At 41.6% G+C, this 20,298-nt stretch overlaps 1 protein-coding gene across 1 annotated transcript in view; it reads left to right on the forward strand.

Annotated features, from left to right (window-relative positions):
* Positions 1 to 8,293, forward strand: part of spsb4 (splA/ryanodine receptor domain and SOCS box containing 4) — a 37,620-nt gene extending 29,327 nt beyond the window's left edge. The window contains exon 4 of the mRNA XM_022760513.1: positions 7,388 to 8,293. Coding sequence (XP_022616234.1) covers positions 7,388 to 7,515 — 128 coding nt within the window. The 3' untranslated portion in view covers positions 7,516 to 8,293. The remainder of the gene's footprint in view (positions 1 to 7,387) is intronic.
* The last annotated feature ends 12,005 nt before the right edge of the window (positions 8,294 to 20,298 follow it).

Raw genomic sequence — 20,298 nt, forward strand, 5'->3', positions numbered from 1 at the left:
ATGACTGCCCTCCCCTTTTGCAATGAACCCTGTGTGACTCCAGCTCTTATTGTGTTTTATCTCCTCCCTTCTGTTCTCCTTTCTCCTGTTTTCTTCCTCTTCCTCCTCCTAATCCTTTCTTTCAGAGTTTACACACCCAGTTGTGGTGGCAGTTGCTGTGGAAACGGTTAAGATGACTTTTTGGTGGGTGGTTAATTGTTGACCGGCAGCTTTCTCACTAGTTTGTCGGCCGAGGGCTTGCCCTATGCAAATGATGTGTCGTCCTTCTGCCTGTCAGAGCTGTTGGCAATACTCACAGCACAGATACAAGCTGCAACTTGAGGCTTGAACTGATGCACTGCTTTGGAGAAAGCTGCTGCAGATTAGAAATCAGCCACCTGGTGCTGTTTGGCTTGTTAGAAAGAGCACGACGCAGTGGTTGAACACACGTATACTTAATTGGGCTCCAGGTTAACACATCATTAGGTTAAAATGACCCTAATTTGGTTCTTCACACACATTCAGATTTGATAATCGTAGTGCGCTCTTATTTTGAAATAAAGGCAATCCACGTGGCTAGCTAAAATCATAATTAACCCTCACATGATTGGCTGACTGCTGATCGTGTGTATGTGGGAGGATGTAGTGACGACTGCACTGGAAACCTCCCAGTCTCATCTTGTTTTTTAGCATTCTTACTTGTGTTATTGCGTTTTACGTTGTGCTGTTATACAATTCGTTATTATGAGTGAATGTGGCTCGACCGTGAGAGATGTTCACACGGTTACTGTGGTTTTCCCTGTTGCATACAGTTGGTGTTGTAGTATTGAGTTTAAGTATGACGCAACCGGTAAATCTCAGGTGAAAATCCCTTCTCATAATGTCAAAGCCCATGTTTTCTGTCTTCCTCGGTTTTAACAGCCAGACACATTTTACCTTAATCAAAAAAACTGCAGCTCCCGATTTGGGATTTTGATAATATTTTGATTAAATCCCCAGTATCAACATTTTCATTGTCCTTTTTAAGAAAAGGAGACAGTCGTATCTGATCAATTCATGTAAGGACTTCACCTTAAAGGAGTCTCGGTCAAGCTAATTGTAAATAAGGACTCGCTCTGGGAGCAGCTCCACTTCATTTTTAAACCGTCTTTGAGGAAATGAAAAATCCTGGCTGTTAAATCACTGTCATAGTGACTCTGATTTTTAAACACCCGGATGCAAACTAGCAATAATATCTCATTTTTTAATTTGAAGCATTTTATTCCGTCTAAAGATTTGTAGGTGAAAATGTGATGATTCACCTGTGATCTATCAGGGCAGCCACTGTGACTGTTCTGCATTCATATTCAACGAGAGCTGTTTGTTGTTTGAGCAGAGCTGGTGATGCATCTGTTTCCTGTCAGAATTTCATCCGTTTTGATGCACCTACTCTAACCCTGTTACCCCCGGCTTAGTTTTGGAACAGTGGTGATAAAAACACGGAGCCAGCTGACCAAAAACACTGATTGAATGAACAAAGCCTGGTTTATTGTTGGTGTGATTGTACCCTTTTCCGACTTATGATTTATTTTAGCCCTCTTGAATGTATTCTGTGTACTCTGTTATTGTGTTAACAAAACCCTTCTGCCATATTTTGCTCATGTTCCAAAACTGTCCAGTGGACACAAATCGTGCACTTCTCTTTCTAACAACACATCCGTTTTTACAGCTATGAAAAAGCTTTGTTCAGTTTTTGTGAAAACAAGACTAAAGCTCTAGGGAAAAACTGAATTTTAAATATTATTTGTTCTCTGTGAGGAGCATAGTCAAAATGAAAGTTAATGAAACTTGGTGAATTTAATACTGTGTAATGTATGATTCGTACTTTGGCTATTTTCAGTCTAACAAAAAATAAATAAATATTCTCATTCGTCAAAAAACTTGTTTAACCTCAGGCTAGAAATCTCTCCATGGATAAGTGCGTCATCCTTGCCTGTGTGTGTGTGTGTGTGTGTGATTGTTGAGTGGCGTGCACAAGTAGCTGTGTGCTGTTTGACAATGCACGCTATTACAGTGAGAGAGCTACACAAGGAGCAAGAGACCAAATTGATGGCAGTCCGCGCTTCGGTCTGGAGCTCACTAGCTTGGCGGTGCGAGGTAATAGGAAGTCAGATATTGTCAGCGGAAGGAATTCGAATCAGCTTCCGACTAGTTCAGTGAGCAATTGCCTTCCGCCCTGAGTGCACGCTTCAATTTGGACACCTGCGTCTTCCACTTAGGTGCAGGATGACGATTCGCTCTTTTTCGTCCTCCCTCCTGCTCACCTTGCCGTTCTGCTCCAAATTTCTTTTTTTTTTTTTACCTCATACGTCATTGACCTAATTCAGTCCATCCCGAAATACATTTTTCCCCCTTTGACCTGTCAGTGAACAGCATTTTGGTGCTGGGGGTGTGTCCGCACCTTAAGGGGCTGTATATGTAGACACATGCACTCGTCATCTTAAAACTAGGTCACACAGCCCCCAGCAGCTTTATGCTAATCTGTCAGATAAGCATGGCTGGGGGTCTGCACCCGTTACCTGGGTCTGGCTGGTGTAGTGAAAGGAATGCAGAGTGAGGTGGGAGGAGTTTGATGAAGAGTAAATTGGATCACGTGCTAAAAAGATGTGTGGACGTGTCTTGCCTATTACTCCAAGCAGGACATAACTGGGTCGTGTTGTGTACGCAGTGCACACATACCCACATAAATTCAATTGGCTGCGGGCGCGAGAGTAGAGGAAACCGTGGGGAACTCTATAAGTCATCTCACCTCAGTGAGGGCAGACTAACTGACGCGCCGTCATCCCAAAACTTACCCCCACCCTCCTTCCTCCACTTTGTTCTCAATAAAGTGTCAGGTAGGTGTGCGAGTCGGCCAGCCAGGCGCTCAGTCGTCCTGAACCTCTCTCTCCCACGCTCCATCTCCTCTTTAGTGTGCCATATATCTGTCAGAAACTGGTCTCCGGCCATTACAGAAAAGACGTGACTGCTTCAGAGGAAAGGGAGGAAGAGAAAGTGTAGATCTAGGCAGTTACATGATGAATTTGAGGGAGGCGGAAAGCTGAAGAATATGAGCAAAGAGTTCCACTGTTCACCTCCACAACTGAAACGGTTCCAGATAATGAGCTTGGTTTAATTATTAATCCTGACTGTTCAGGGTCTTCATGTGTGATGGATGACATGCAGACTGCTTTAACAACACACACACATAAAGACTTTGGTTTCAATGTTCATCGTTATATAGACTTGAAAGGACGTATGATGTAAATGTTTTGTAAATTATATATATATATATATAGTGGATGAACACTATATGAACTTCATGAATGAGGCCACTTCAGAGAAATGTTTTACTGGCATTGTACACATTATTAATAATGGTGATATAAGCCAGTGCGTCCCATTTAAATGTGATGTTACCTTTGTCTTCAATGACATATCAGTGTCCATAACAGAAAGAAAAGTTGTATTGAGCTACCTGTAAGCTCTTCATTAATGCCGACACTCATTTTGATCTCAGTTGAGCAGAACTAGAAGTTGTTGTTTTTTTGTTTTTTTTTAACCACAACTTCAACCAGTTAGCAGTGTTGTTAGTCTGTCGCACCGGTTGATGGATTATAGTGTGCTCGGGACCACATGTCGCCCGGGGCAACCCTTTACCATAGAGACCAGCTTGTGTCAGCAGCGATTGGCTGGTTTTCAGGTAGTGTGTAGCATCGTCGCAGCGTCGCCTCTCTCAGGAGAGCAATGCAACTCCTTGTGGCGGCATCAATCTCGTTACTGCAAGCAGTCATGTTTCACTTTTGACATAATGAAAGTGCCGCACTTGCACTTTGCACTCGGCATCTAATGACTCCTTCTTTTTTTTCCTGGTACTGATGATGTAGGCAGGTTCAGTAACTTCAGAGGTACAGCAGTAGTGAAAACAAGCGTAATATATAGATGCTAGTTGAATTAAATGTACAGTAAATATACTTATTTCCACAGAAAGCTAACATGTTATTGCTTGAGTAATCCTAGTCTAACTCAAGATGTTATTTTGACTCATTTAGAGTAATGTGCACCTGTCTCCTAGTTTTGGGGATCTCTTATCTTGCAGTAGAACATGTGCTGAAATGACACTGTAAAAGTGTGATTTTCTTTACAGCTGCTCACATTGTTTAACTGTCTTTTATACTAAACTGCAACATTTAAAAAGGCAGCAGCACAGGCAGCAAGTCTAGATGCACATGGTGCATGTAATGTGTGCATCTGTGACTATACACTCCCAGCAGAGTGACAGGAGCTGGTTGCTATGGAAACTACCTATATGCGGGGGTTGTGCTGATGAGCAAGTGATATGAGGGTAGACTGATTGATAGGTGCTGTCAGGTCCAAGCGGAAAGTACATCCATCTCTGGAGGTTCCTCGTGTGTGTGTGTGTGTGTGTGTGTGTGTGATCTCTGTGTCCTCTGTTTATGAGAGCAGAGTTCACAAAGTGCGGGATGAACTACCAGCTGCTGTATTAGTCTTTAGTTTCTAACCTTGTAAGCTGTGATCAGCTAAAGGGTGAAACTGCCTTTGCACACAGAGGGGTAGTGAGCTGTTGGAGGGTTGTGATGTGATTGTCCTGCCAAGTGTTTCTCTAGCTGCTGTGAAGCATTATCAGCCGCGCGGTCTCAGTGCACACGTCACTGCGCGTTGTCTGAGCTCATTCAACATGTCTTTCCGATTTGGGCACTTACCATGTTGATGCGACTACAAATGAATCCACACTCTGCCACATGTCCCTGTGGTGCTCTTACAAAGGCTTTTCATTAAGCTCGTGGAGAGTCAAATAAATCCACATAGCGATACTCTATTCTCTGCACCCTGTCAGCTGTTGTTCACTGGTGGGTTTCATTATTTCCCCTCACTGCTGTTTCAAAGGTCACTTTCCAGACCACAGCGGAGGAATTTGGGGAGAAAAGATCACTATTAATTGCAAATAACATTGCAGAGAAAAACACAGGAGTTTTATGAATAGATAAATCACTAGAAGGTTCATCATCATCTATCCTAGCAGAGACATTTAGTAAAGATCTCTGCTTTTAATTAGCATCTTGATGTAAGCTCAGTCGATGTTTATCTGATTCTTGTCCAGCCCTCACTTCAGACAAGCTCCTGCTTCCTTTTTAGCCGTGTTTGTGTGTTCACCGTTCAGTGGTCATGTAGCCACAGGGGCAGCACTTCATGCCCAGAGGAACGCCGGAGGTGTCTCGACGGGTCGAGTCTGCCCTGGTTCCACGAACACACTTCAGACCAGACGTCACGTATTTGCAACATATTTGTTTGGTGGGGGGGCTCTCGGTTTGTGGTAATCTGGTGGACTTTTAATAGACTGTGGAGAGAAACGGCCCAATCAGTCACAGAGGAGGCTTGTCTGGCTTGGTGTGCTGTTCTGTGTATATGTGTGTGTGTGTGTGTGTGTGTGTGTATTTTAAACAACCCCTTCATCTGTTGTAGCAACTGTATTTTTATTGTGCAAAATATGAAGCGAATCCATTAAAAAGTCATGCAGTATTAAAATGAGATTAAAAAGACTCAATAGCACACGGGACACGCACCATTGAGGAGGAGACTGAACACAGATGCAAAATCTCACTCCTAACCTTGATGCTATGACTTATTGATACGAGCGTTTCAAGGCCTTTGCCCAGAAGAAAACTTTGTTAAAACATTGGTTCTATCAATAAATTATAGCGTCAAGGCCGTAAGTGTGTGTGTGTGTGTGATTGCTGTCTTTTGAAAATCTATGTTACCGTGTGTTCCGGCTAGTTCATGGTGACGACAACAAATTCCTCTTTTCAGTCTTTGCCCTGTCAGTTTGTGTGTATTATGTTGGTATGCGTGTGTAAATGCCCCTGCTCATGTCCTTCACACAGTGTGTAAGTGGACTCTGAGCAGCAGGAAGGCGGCTCCAGCAGATGGTGCTTCCAGGTGGAGCAGCTTGACATCCATAAAGGGGCAGCAGTTAAGAGTCTGTCTGTCTGACATGCATAGACAGCACTTACCTACTAAAATTGGGTGGGAGGGAAGTTGTCACGTTCCACTGGCACACATTGACACCAGTGATGACATGTGTGTGTGTAGTGTGAATATTTTAATATTGTTAGCTGCTGCTGCTGCAGCTGCTTCTCTTCCCACTTGCCATTAACGTGCAGGTGATAGCAGTGTAATTAGAGAAGCGGTGAATTAAATCTACAGTTGAAAAAGGAAATTGGACACACTCTGCTTTCATTTGAACCACCTTTTGGTTTATGAGGTCACTGACATTCAGCCACAGTAACTATAAGCATTAACTGTCCCTGTGTAAAAACTAAAAAAGTCTCCACCATGTTTATTTCATCGCCTACATCATCAGAGTGTTTTCATGCTGCCAGAATAATCATGGATGGGGATCAAGCGTCCTCACTCTGTTTCCGTTGATGTGAATACAAATGGAAGTTACCTGTTCTGCTGTTTTTTTTTGTTTTTGTTTTTTTTTTTTCCCCCCATTGAGTAAAGGGGGAATTGATTCCAGGGTCTATGCAAGTGACTGACTTGGGTGCACAGGAGAAATCGTATTTTCTGTTCTATCAATATATTGATATATTTCCCACAGTGTATGAATTGATCTATTGTGCTTCATGAAGCTCCTCGGTGTCCAATTGGGAATGTCGGGATTATTATCCATAGTGGGATACACACGTCTGCCTCTACTTATACCTGTCAGTTGTGCTTCTCACGCTGTGTGCTCATTTCTTTTCTACTCTTCTCAAAAAAAACAAACTCCGCAGTCTCTGGCTGTGTGACCTTGTACGAATAGAAGTGAATTACTTGTCCTATCACTGCTTTAACACTGGTTTGTATTATAACATATTATCAGACAGTGTCATTTATTCACTTAATACCCAAGCAGTGTACCTTCACTTTATAATGGATAGACGTCACTTCAGTGGTCCCCAAGTGATGCCACTTGAGTCAGGATTGTTGAGGGTTCGGAAAGAAAAGTTAGGTCACAATAGCTGCTTCTAGCATCAAATAGCCAAATGTCAGTGATCGAGTGGCATTGTGGGTAATGTATCTTTTTTTTTTTTGTAATGTGAATGCAAAGCTAAATCAGGGGAGCGTTCATTTTAAAAGGTTTTTCAAAGGTAAGTAAATGAGAGGATTACTTGGCCCTTGTTCAACCAGCTACGTGTTCTTTTCACAATTTGCAAACACGACTCTCCTTATACATGAGTAGGAGAGGATAATCTGAGAAGAGGGGCATGTACTCTGGTGTAAAACTCAGCTCTAAGTACAAACAAACAAACTCGGATCCAAAGGACCTATGACACGCTTGCAAGCTTCTACTCACCTTCCCTCTCTCCTCTGTCGCCCCTCACAGCGGAGCCCCTGCCGCTCATGGACCTGTGCAGACGAGTAGCTCGACTGGCCCTGGGCAGAGAGCGCATCCATCACATCGACACACTGCCACTGCCACAGACTCTCAAGAACTACCTCCAGTACCAGTGACCGCACACACACACATTCGCACGCACATACACACACACAGATATGGGAAGAAGCTGAAGCCCACTTGTTCTTATTGTAACCAGCCTCCAAACTGAACTTAATCATAACCATCAGACATCTGCTGAGGATGGTGGACTACGACATCGACCACGAAAGGTGGTGAAGACGCCGCTGCGAGGGTTTTTTGTTTACACCAGTTGGGGATTTCCCATTTTGGATGTTTTTTTTTTTTTATCTGGTTTTCAGCTTTTTGTTTGTTTGTTTTCCTTTTTGTTGCTGACTGCTGTTTCTCTCCTGGGCAGATGACCGAAATGAAAAGTGTGAGAGATTAAAAGAGAATATTGCAATCCAGTTTCCTGCTAATCATATATACACATATATATATATATATATATGTATATATGTGTGTGTGTATACATGTCCTCTGTCAGAAATGCCTTCAATGCTGTGGGTTTTTGGCGACAGTTTACCCAACACACTCTGTGGAAGCTTCCTCGGAAACATGTTGGTATGTATATTTATATTCCCAGCAACACAGCAGGCTCTGTGGAGACACAACAATCCCTTCAAGCCACAGGAGAGAGAGGGTGAGAGACAGAGAGAAAGAGAGAGCAAGCACGAGAGAGAGAGAGGGAGAAAGTCGACACACAGATCTGTTTTTGTTAGTGTGTACACAGTGTAGTACACATGGACTACATGTGTACAGTGAATGTGTGACTGTATAGAAACAAAGCCCACACTGTTTGTACTAAAAAGACAAGTCACTGACAAATGCGCAGTCCCCATCTCAAGACTCAAAAACACAATTCTAGTCTGATTTGAGCATTTTGAACCCCCCCTCCCCTCCTCTCCTCCCACCCCCTCCCCCCCTCTCTCTCTCTCTCTCTCTCTCTCTCTCTCTCTCTCTCTCTCTCTCTCTCATCTCGTTCTGTGTCTCCCGGTCACCCACTCCAGTTTGATTTAAGCCTCCATCTTGTTTGGTGAACCCGAAGGACCTTGCCCGCTGTTGTCGGCTCTTTAGCTCCTGTAACGCTGATAGAGATTGATCTGAAGGTGTAGCTTTGTCTTTGACTGCTAATGTGCCTGCTCTGAGACAGCACACACATACAAACAAAGCACATTACCCCTCCCACCTTAAAAAAAAAAAAACAAAAAACAAAAAACAAAAAAAGAAAGTTTTAAATGCTGCTTTTTCTTTTTCTGTTCTGCCGTTTTACCCTCGTGGGTTTTTATCCTGGATTTACTTTTGAAAATTATTGTCTTAAAATTAGATTTTTTTTTTTTTTTTTTTTTTAGGTTTTCTTTTTTTTCTGTGGGACTGGACGTCTCGCTCCTATGGTGGAAGAATGTGCTGCCATTAGACTCTTTTAAATGTGAATAAGAATAAACTCAGCTAAACTCGCAAATTCTCTCACGTGTGCTCTTTGATTATCATCAATTACAGGACCATAGATGTGCTGTGTTTTATTGATCATTCACTAAACAGGGATTGTCCAGCTTATCAACCCCGACCACAGCAGAATGTTGAGCTCTGAATTTTTCTTACCAAATTACATTAGACTGTATTTACTATATAAAAAGTTTTGAGGGTGGTCTCCAAATTCTAAACGAGCAAAACTGCAAGGAATTGATTAAACAGTGCGTTTATCTGCTCTAATATAAGCTGCAAACATTAGCAGGCCCAGCTAACTAGCTCACTATCCACAGTAGAAATGTGTCACCCTAACCCTAACCCGTGGCTGGCGACCTTTTTTTCTTTTAGACATTCTGGTCTAGTTTTAGTTTTTAATCATTTTAAATGCTCCCAGGTTTGAGCCTCTGATGTTTTTAATCCATAACACAACTCCTGTATTGTCTTCTACTGTCCCCCTAAAGGACAATAGTAACTTCTTCAACTTTTTCAGATTTTTTGGTGGCGTGGTTTTAAAATATAATAATAAGTTTCCATGTAGATGACAATACAAACGTGTCCACATCTGCTTTTAATTTTATTCAACATACTCATACCTGAAATCTTATCCTTGACCTGCTCTGGTCTTCACAGTGGGTGTTTCGTTACACTCTCCAGACTTCATCTCTGATCATAAATGTGTTTACTTAGAAATGTGTTTACTTAGAACCCTTTAACCTAGAAGTGTACTGTGCTCGACATCTGCTGCTTTCTTTTCAAATGCACATTCTGGTGTAGTCCAGGGGATATTTCAGCCTTCCCAGGTTGGTGATTTGGTAATCTGTTATAATAATGCTAGCCAGGGTCCTTTTAAATATTTCAGTACCTCTATAGCACGGATCAACTGTGCCTGAAGTCACCTCTATTCAACCTATTCTGGAAAAAACACATCTTGATTCTGCTGCAGCCCAGAGCCATAGACCAATCTCAAAGTTGCTTTTTGTCTTCAAGATCTTAGAAAAGGTTTTCTGTAAGCAACGTGTGGTTTTTGTAGATGAAAACAATTTATATGACAAACTCCAGCCTGGCTTCCATCAAAGCCCCAGCACAGAGACAGCTGTAATCAGATCATGGTGCAAACTACATTTTGGTTCTTGATTTAAACACTGCTTTTGAAATCATAGATAATAACATTTTACTAGATCTTCTAAAGAAGTGGGTCGGGGCATCTGGCACAGCACTTCATGGTTCTGCTGTTTCATCAGAACTTCTCTCTGTCTGATTCTGCGCCTCTAACATGTGGAGTTCCTCTCGGATCTGTTCTGGGGCCTGTTTTATTCTCTCTGTACATGCTTCCTTTAGGGCGTATCATTCATCAGTTTTCTATGCTGATGTCCAGTTGTATGCATTTGTGAAATCTGTCTATTTTACAAGATTGTCTAATGCGATAAGGTGGTATATGTACCAGAATTTCCTGCTGTTAAACCATAACTAAACTCAAGAGTTCTGGTCCTTCCACCAAATCAGTCCTTGGACAGTTTTCAACACCACTTAGCCTCCTTGGCTTCGAACCACAGACTGTAAATAAAGATGGATATAGCCTCTGTGATGTCACCCACAGGTTTCTGAAGAGCAGTTCAGCTGAAGAGAGTCAGCTGTTTCACCATCGCCATCTTGGCAGTGCCTGACTCCGTCCAGCTCCAGGCTAATCCAAAAATGTGGCTTGTGTGGAGCCGAGACTTTGGTGCATGCCGGTTTGTGGCAAGCATACGCTCACCAACTTGTCACAGGTACAGTTGTCACGGAGCAGGTAATTAGCTAAAGAGACCAAAACTGTTTTTTTGTACCAGGCTGCAAACATGTTTATTTCTGCTGTAAAGTTGAGCATTTTAACATGGAAGTCTATGGGGATTGACTAGCTTTTGGAGCCAGACTCAAGTGGCCATTAGAAGAACTAAAGTTTTTGGTACTTAGGTGTTGGCCTCATTTTTCAGCCCTGTGGTTACCACTTGCTTTGAGCTCAACGCTGGTCATTTTGATTCCCAGGTAAAACTTTTAGAAACATCTTAAGCCAGTTGAATGCATGTTATTTTAACGTCGTAAACACAAATGACTCCTTCTGTGATAGAAAAATCCTGTGTTGCTGTCAAAGCCTCCAGATGCTGGTTGTGCTGTGGTGTCAAGATGAGCCAGCACCAGACTGGATTCCCCATCCCAGGACAGGCTTTGAACACAGAACAAAGCCTGTTGTGTGATCAAAGTTCAGCTCAGCGTGGCTTTCCCTGGCACTGCCAACAGAAAACCCATTAATGTTCTGCAGCCGAGAGCGGCCCGTGTTGATAATATCATAATCGCACTGAGAAGCATAGCTCCCACTGCTTTTAGCCGCGTCTGAGAGGGGAGATGACCTGCACTCACGCAGGAGAATTGATGGACACTGACATTTAATACTTTAATCATGATGATGGTAATGTGTCTGTTGACTTTAATAATGATATCTGGCTGAACACCGTGCCACAGTGCATGTGTTCGTTAACAATCTGACATCAGAATAAACGCAAAAACAAAATAGTGAAATGCAAGTCACTCCAGAAAGAGTCTGCAATTGATCCCCAGCTGTCGCTTATGTCTGCCATACAGCAACGTAGTGCTCTTCAATAATGCAGGGACCAGCCCTTTCAATGATTATTGAACAAGCCTGAGAGTTAAAGCTAATGACTTGTTTGATCTGGTTAAAAGTGACTTGGCATTGCTAGATCCATATTTAGCTTCCTGTTGACAGTGAGGCTTCACTTCAATTCATCTCGCTGTCTTTTCCTCTGCCTCCTCCACATTCTGTCGACTTCCTCTCCTGTCTCCATTTTACTCTGCTCAGCTCAGGCTATTTAAATCCTCCCCTCGCTGTTTTCCATCTCAGAGCTTTAACTTCTGCCTCACCTGCTTTAACTGAAGGTAAGTTAAGCTATGAGGAACTGTTTGCGATAAAGTAATTGCTACTGTGTGCCTTCCTCTTCCCTTTTCCTCTTGAAAGTTGCTTCCCTTTTCCTCCTCCATGTGTAAATGTTATACATATGCATATATGGACGGCAGCAGCAGGGTGAACTGAGGAAGAGATGGATGGTTGGAGCCCGGTTGTCTGCTACAGAGATGAGCAGAGATCCATAATTTATGGAGGAAAAATCCTGCGCCCGCTTTGCTTGGTAAGTCATGTAAAAGCTAACATTTAATATTTCTCCTCACTCTTGGGTCTCTCCTCCAGATCACACGCAGAGATATCTTCAGAGGACAAAATTCCTCAAAGTGAAGGATGTTTCTTTGACCTACTTGGAGGATTTTTTTTTTTTTTACAGTCACAGATGATAAGGATGCGACTGCACTGCATTTATGTCCAATCTGTGTTCAGCAGCACCAACATCAAAGAGACATTATCCCTCCCTGTCTTGTTGACTTTTGGGTTCAAGTTTTCGATTCATCGTAAAGTTCAGAGTTTCAGAAGAAATTTTTTTTTTTTTTTGTGTGCAGTGTCAAAATCTTGACAAAGAGAAAATTGGTAGAAATTAAAGCCACTGTGGTTGAGATTTATTACTTTCTAACTTTGGTGCTGTTTGCTGGTGGCATCAGACAGACACTGTGACAGACAGCTATCCCAATCTGCCCACGCCCACAGATCTGTCCAGCACAGAACTGGCAACACACAGATTGCACCAAAGTTCACCGGGAGTCTTGTATTTTTTACTCAGTTAGCTTCAGGCCATCTGATGACTGATCAGTAGTCGGGGATAATGAAGAAACTGTCTTTGACGACATGGTTTGTACATAACCAGCATTAGCATCAACAGCTGTTAACCTACCGGTCTAGAAGAAATGTTGTGAGTTCACCATCAAATTGTATTCCTTTACTCAACAAGAGCTATCTCCAGTGGTGGAAAGCAATACCAGTGTTAACTCTTATCTATTACGTTTTTTTCTTTTACTGAAGTGAGCACGCTAACCCGCTAGCCCTGGCCCGTCCTGTCACTTTCCGATACCGAGTCACTGTAGCCTCCAATCTGCCCTGAAGATGTAGCGTTGCTCTGAGGTGGTATTACAACCTCTTGTATTATAAAAACAACAGTGGCTGAAGCTCTTGTCAAGTAACAATCACTACCACCTGCTCCCGGCAAGAAAACCAGGCTCAGCAGCAGACAATACTTACAATTAACCTCTTTAATAGATAAGACCTTTCTCAGTCAAGGTAATTTGTATGTTTTGTTACCTTACACCTGCCTGACAAAGTGTTTTCCATCTTAAAATCACTAAGAAGATTGCTGATCATGTGGTGCAAGCAACACTTTATTCTTTAGCTTTTATTCAGTGACTGTAGAGACAAACAAGAAACATGGGGAGAGAGAGAGAGAGAGGGTGAATGAAATGCAGTAAGATCATTTTATGTTTTCAAAAGCAATCGATACATGTGGTCGCACATTAACACCCCTTATAATGGAGGACTTATCCATATAAACTAATATGTAATTTATTATCTATATAGATTTGTTTCCCAGAGCTAAGAATCTTCAAATTTCCCTTGTTGACCAAAACCCAAAAGAGTGATATTACCATAAAACAGCTTTAAAAGGTAGAACCAGCAAATGCTCACCATTTAGTTTCAGAAATGATTCAAGCAATAACTTAATGATCATTTGATGAATCTACTTATAGAGATATATTGTGTGTTTCAACTCTAAAATGCAGTGGGTTCAGTAAGAGCTCAGGCTCAGTGACAGCACTCTGTCAACCCAGCTATCAGCTCAGAGCTCAAAACACTCTTTAAAAGACACCTGAACAGTCTGTTCTCCCGGCTGGAACAGCGTGCTGATATCTAGAGGAAAAGTAAAGAGAAACCGAACAAAAGATGCCAGGAAAAGCAGGGAAGGGAGGAGCGAGAGGATTAGTGAAGGAGCGGAGAGCGAGCCGGGCTGAGGGAAGATGGGTACTGTAGGGTGACAGAGAGTGACAATGGGAAGAAAAAAAAAAAGTAAAGGTGGAAAAGGAAATTCAAGAAGGTGATGGTGGTACAAGTGAAGAAAGGAGGGGTATTTTCAGCCGTGCTATGTTCTTTTTTTCTTTTTCAACATCTGAGCGGAGACGACACTTTTTTACTGCCGAATATATGGAGGCACAAAAATAGAAGACACAGAGGCGAGAAGCTCGGCTTGAATGCCTCTTGTGTTTTGTAAACAGCAGCTTAATGAGCACATAAATGGTCAGAACATTGGATTCTAATTTCAGCGGCACTAGTGTTGAATGTTACCTGGGTGCCTTTAGAGTCTATGTGAAGATGTGCATGAGTCATAGTCTTATCTCGCTGTCACACACATAGTCGCAGCAGGAGAACTCAGTGTGAGGCCCAATAATAACAGTGTGGTGCCTTTTCTTATCCATACTTCATCTTTCTTCTGTCTCCTCAGTTCCATCTTTGTCTCCCTCTGTACATCTCCAACTTTTCTTTTTTTTTTTTTATATATTTGTCTATTTTTTGTGTTGGACAAAAGAACAGAATTTGCAAGAGGAGTGTAATTTCTTCCTCTTTTTCTTTCTCTCTCTCTTTTTTTTCATTGAAAAGTGTAAGCAAGAGGAAAACAAGCTGGTATGAAGTTCCCATCCAGTGTGCTTGTTAATATATTTTCCCAGGGTTCCAGTTGGACCTCCTGCCTGCTATCTCAACCTTTGCAAATGTCACCCGCTGCCTGTTAGGCAAAAACAAACCACCTTACTGCAAGGATGCATCTAAAATTAGTGATAACATGTCCGCAGGCGCGCTCGCGCTCGCACACAAACACACACACACACACCTTCCTAGTTTAATTACTGGCCACAGCCTACAGGCACTACAGCTGTGTCTCATGTGGCAGGATATGTTGAATATATTGGTCTCTCTTGTGTGTGTGTGTGTGTGTGTGTGTGTGTGTGTGTGTGTGTGTGTGTGTGTGTGTGTGTGTGTGTGTGAACATATTGGCAGTTTCATCAAACCACTGCCTGAGAGGTTTATGTCATAATCTCATCAGGGCAACACACGCACACGCACACACACACACACACACACACACACACACACACACACACACACACACACACACAGTGGCCACTGTTGTCGGCTACGCTGTCGATGACTCTGGGCCAAAAGTCTTTTTTAAATCCCTCATATCTACACACACGCTGCGTGTGACGTCAGTGTGCAGTGAACAATGTCATCCATGCCCACTGGCCTGTTCTGTTTCCTCAGCACCGTGCCCACTACACCTTATGTAAATATGCAAGCAGCCAATAACAGGCAGCTTTTTGGGTTCATGACCTTTAATGCTGTTATCATGGTTATAAAAAGAATAATATGTCTCTCTTTATTTCAGCATATGTGTCCCAGATGTTTGCTTTTTGACTCTTATTCACTGGATCCTAAAGGTGGAGGTAAAGGTAAGTTATATTTTGTTCACATGCAGTCGTGCAAGTTAGTTTGAGTTTTTCATGCATAATTAATTGACACAAAGGAAGCTCCTGAGAAAAGATAGTTTAGAAATCTGTTTGAGTTTTTTTTTTTTTTTTTCATTTGAAAAACGGATGAACATGAAACCAGGATCGGTCTGAGAAGTCTTCTGAGCCACTATCTGCATATCAGCACCTGACCCTACATGTGGCCGTGACTCACGACTGAGAAACTAGATTGATTCAGTATTTTCTGCATTATTGCTGCCACCTTTTGGTCATCTGCAGTTACTACAACACTGTGCCTGCGTTTAAACAAAGTGAGAGATGGAGAGAAACCACTATAGAAGAGGAGCAGTTACAGGGTATCACAGTAATGTTAGGAGAATCACAACTGACAGATTGAAGATCAAAATTGTGTTGAGACTCAGCCTCATGCTAAAATGATTTTAATTAATTTTTTCCCTCGTCAATCTTCACTCAATACCCCATAATGACAAAGAAAAAACTGAATTTTAGAATTTTTTGCAAATTTATTAAAAAGGAAAAACTGAAATGTCACATAGACAGAAGTATTCAGACACTTGAACTTCAGCTGAGGTTCCTCCCATTTCTCTTGATCATCTCTGAGATGTGTCTACATCTTGACTGGAGGTACAGATCTAGAGAAGGCTACAACAATTGAAGGTTCACCAGAGCTCAGTGGCCTCCATCATTCTTAAATGGAAGACATTTCGAACAACCGGGACTAATAGCCCAAAGTGGTATTAATTATCTTGTCCTTTTGAAATGACCAAAACCCAAAGATGTTTGATTTATAATAATACAGAAGCTTGAACCAGAGAATGTTTTGGTTGTTTTTGCTCGATAAATCATTTAAACAATTATCAGATTAGGAAAACTGTTGTCAATTAATTTTTCATGCTGATCATTTAATTGAGTTATTGGCTAATAGCTTCAACTCTGGTCAGAACTGAAGCAGCAAGTCTTTAGTGTGGGGCAAGTTCCAAAAACACTGGATCCTACATTTCCCATGATGCAATTAAGAGCTTTTTTTCATGAGACTTTCTTCACATGCCCACTTCTTTCAAATTGATTGCTTGCGGGTTGTTTTCAATTTCCAACCCCAAGCTGACATAACCCTAATGACATCACACATCAGGGTTATTTTTTCCGACTTGACAAAGCTCCGCCTGAGCTGTAAAGACATTACACAACATATTGACAGGATGAGTAAACTGACCTTTAAAGGTTAGAATTGCTAGAGTTCCTCTTTAATTTCCTAAGCCTTGTAAGTCGAACCAGTTGTAAACATTCACACAAACTGAGCCACTTCATGCTGTGATTAGCTTCATTCTTTAGAGTGGCATAACTTATTTTCTAGACACTACTCTTCTGGTGGCTCATAATTAGAGCAAAGTGGATTAGTGCGTCCTTGACACTGAAGTGGTGTGGTGCTGCTGCCCACTGGAGTGTGAGAGCCTGTAACTTTTTATAGTATAAAGCAGACTTGTAATCCCAGCCCACTAAATGGGTTTGTTTATGAGGTGATTAAGGAAGGGGGTTTAATGCGCTTGAAAGCTCTGAATATACATGAAAACTCTGCTTTAAAGGAGGAAGAGGAGACCATCTTAACTCAAGGTCCGCTTACATACTTGTTCTGGAGCTTCAGACTTTTTTTCTTGGACCTCGAGTTGAGATTGCTTTGCCAGCTGCTGTTTCCAAAGTCATGGATTTGTCAATTTCACTTCATCCGTCAAACGAGTGAAACATCATTTATGTGTCAGCTGCACAACCTCCCATAGCTTCCTTATTCTGCTTCTGTAGAAGAGATGATGATGATTTTATTGAAGTTACCATGAATACCAAACAGTGGTTTCAAAAGAAAGTAGTCAAGATGTCATGGAAAGTCTACAACAGGGTGATGGGCGGTATTTTATATAAAGCCTTTCGCTTCTTTGGCTTCGTCCACTGGAAACTGAGATAGCGTGTTTATGCTGCGGTGACGGTGTTGACCTGCGAGCTGCCCGTCATCAGCCAGGCTTCCACTTTTAACCTCCATCATCACAGACCCTGCTGTCAAATTAGATTTTCCAGCCCTGCCTTCACCCTCTACCACTTGATGTGAAAATGCAGCTATAACATTAATACTGTGGAGCCAGTTTGAAAAGATTAAAGATTATAGTGGATCAGTAAATGCTAGTAGGAGGTGGAAATATTTCATAACCATGGCAGAAATAGTGGTATTTAAAAGGTTTATATGATGCTGTTGGGTATTTACTTGGAAAGGTATTCTCTGTTCTTACTTAGGAAGTGTTGGCTTATGTGTTAGGCCAAATATGATGGTGTTTTTCCAAGGTGGTTTTCCGTTCCCCCCAGTCAGCTGACTGACAGGACTTGTGTTCTTAGGAGGTGTATTTGACGATTGTGGTAATGTCCTTTTTTTAAACCATGTTTTGACTGTTGTGACTCATGTAGTGCTGCTTCCAATCATCAGAGGGTGCTGCCTCCTGCGGATTTCTGTGTCGGCACAGGATTTCTGCCAATCAGGGCCTTCTTAGAAATCACATGTAGTCAATTGAAGGAGCTCAGCAGGGGCAGAGACCCTGCAGTGTCTTGCTCTTGCAATAGTGGAGGTGGAAGAGGATGTGGTATTATTTGTGCTGTAAGTCTGAGCACACATCTGGGCATTGGGAGGACATAAAATGACTTTTTTTGCAAGCACATTAATTATATTTGTAGAGAAAATTATGATCACAGGAATTTTTTTTATGTTTGCCAATATTCACAAGGATATTGAGGAGCTATTTCAACCAGCTCTGGAATCAATAAATCCCATTAATATTGCCCATCGTTATGTGACACACAGTTGGAGCATGTCTACTGTTTGGATCAGCATGAAACTCTCCTGTTTGAATCATCACTGCAAAAGATGAACTGTGTTAAAAAAAAAAAAAGTCAGGGAGGGAGAGAACAAGCGTGTATATAAAACATTAAACAAGCTATTTTATACGTTTTCTCTGCTGCTGAACGAGGGTTCTTGCCATCATTGTCTTTATAGTACAAGAGGTGATAATACACCTTCTGAACAGTTGCTATCCTTAATTGATGAGATGGGCCGGGGCTAGCTGGTTAGCATGCTAACTTCAGTAGAAGAAATGACGTGATAGAGACAAGGATCAGCATTGGTGCTGCTTTCCACTGCCAGGCACAACTCTTGGTGAGTAAAGGAATTAAATTTGAAGCTGAACTCACGCTTCTTCTACACTGGTTAGTAAACAGCTGCTAAAATCAAATGAAAATATAGAATAAAAAAAAAAAAAAAAAAAGGATTTTCTCAAGGATTTTGCATAATAATGAATTTTTCTGTGCTCAAATTACCGTATCACACACCCAGAACTGAAGCTCAGTCTGATGTTGAGAATGTGCAGAGATCCCAACAGTGGCCCGACTTTATTCAGTTCAGTTCATCCATATTGCTGCTTTTCTGCAGTTTGACCACAGGCTGAAGGTCATTCTCATCGTTGTGCCATGTGAGCTGGATTTGTTTGGAACACATAAAAACACATTCATACTCACAATTCTGTGAAATGCACCCACACCATGTCTATATTGGGGGGGAAAAAACCCCCCAAATCTTTATTTTCTAGTTAAATGTTAATAACCAGTTCTGCACCAGTGAAACAGTGAAGGTCACGCTTTGCTGTGGAAACAAATTTCAGTCAATTCTCACACACACAAAGCCATGCTACGTTGGCTTTGAACTCTCCGGTGTGCACAAGCCTTGTGGTTGAACTTTTCAAAATCCAGCTGCTGCTGTGTGACCATCTGCTAGTACTTTAAAATATCACAACTGCTTGTACATTGTTGTGGAAAAGCAGCTCCACTTCTAGCTCTGGTTCACTGCCTTTGTTTTCACTTCCCTGCTCACGTCTCATGCTCACCCTTTTCCAAATAAATTACTGTGAGGTTTGGCTTTGTCACAGAGCAGATCTGCCCGTGTGTTTGCAAATGGCTACATCCTCAAATCCCCTCAGTTGCCTCTGTTGTGCTTTCATCACTGGTTTACTTCTTCAAGGTTACAATTAAGGTTTTGACATTTATGCATTCTCACTGCCTTGGAGTGTAAAGAAACGTACATGGGAATACATATTTCTCTTTGAGGTGTGTCCATTATTTATATACTGCTGTAATGATAAAGATGATAATTACAGATATACATAGTTATGCTGTTCGTAAGCTGAGAACGACGATGACAGTGCCTGGGGCTCCCACCACTCTGCTCTCTACTGTGAAAACTAAAGGTTTCATGACTGTAGTTCTTTTATAATGAATTGGTGTGTTCCTGCCACTTTATCCAAGCTGTGAGCCTCTCGGGTCATCATTTACACTGATCTTGGAACAGCTAGTAGGGCTTTAATAACACATTTAAATAAAAAATTAAAAAAACATGCTAATCCCTAATTAGCTCAAGCAGAATTCATAAACAGGATCATTAATATCTCAGCAGGTTGTGACAGAAGGTGTGAAAAGCATAAGACAGGACGCACAGGAGCTGTAAAACACTTAACAGGATTTACCACAGGTTTAAAAATCATGGTGCATAGATATGCAGTATGGCTGACAGCCACTAGATGGAGATATTCTACTGCTAATGGACATCAATAGCACCAGCAAAGAGAGCATGTTTTCTTTGCATTTTACTGTCCAGAGACGACTAGAAGTACCCACAAAATAAATAAGAATAGGTTTAATATTTATTTAAAAACTCTATGTAATCTAATTTAATCTGGTTTATCTGTGTAATCTTGTTGTAGTTCTAGTAATAATGGGTTCAGTTTGAAAAGGCACAATTCCACTGTATGTGAATGATTCATTTATTAAATTAAAGATGGTATAAAGAGACCACAAGTATGATCATTTTAAGCTAAAAA

Source organism: Seriola dumerili, unplaced genomic scaffold, assembly GCF_002260705.1.
Source record: "Seriola dumerili isolate Sdu_G_001 unplaced genomic scaffold, Sdu_1.0 BDQW01000337.1, whole genome shotgun sequence".
Classification (NCBI taxonomy): domain Eukaryota; kingdom Metazoa; phylum Chordata; class Actinopteri; order Carangiformes; family Carangidae; genus Seriola; species Seriola dumerili.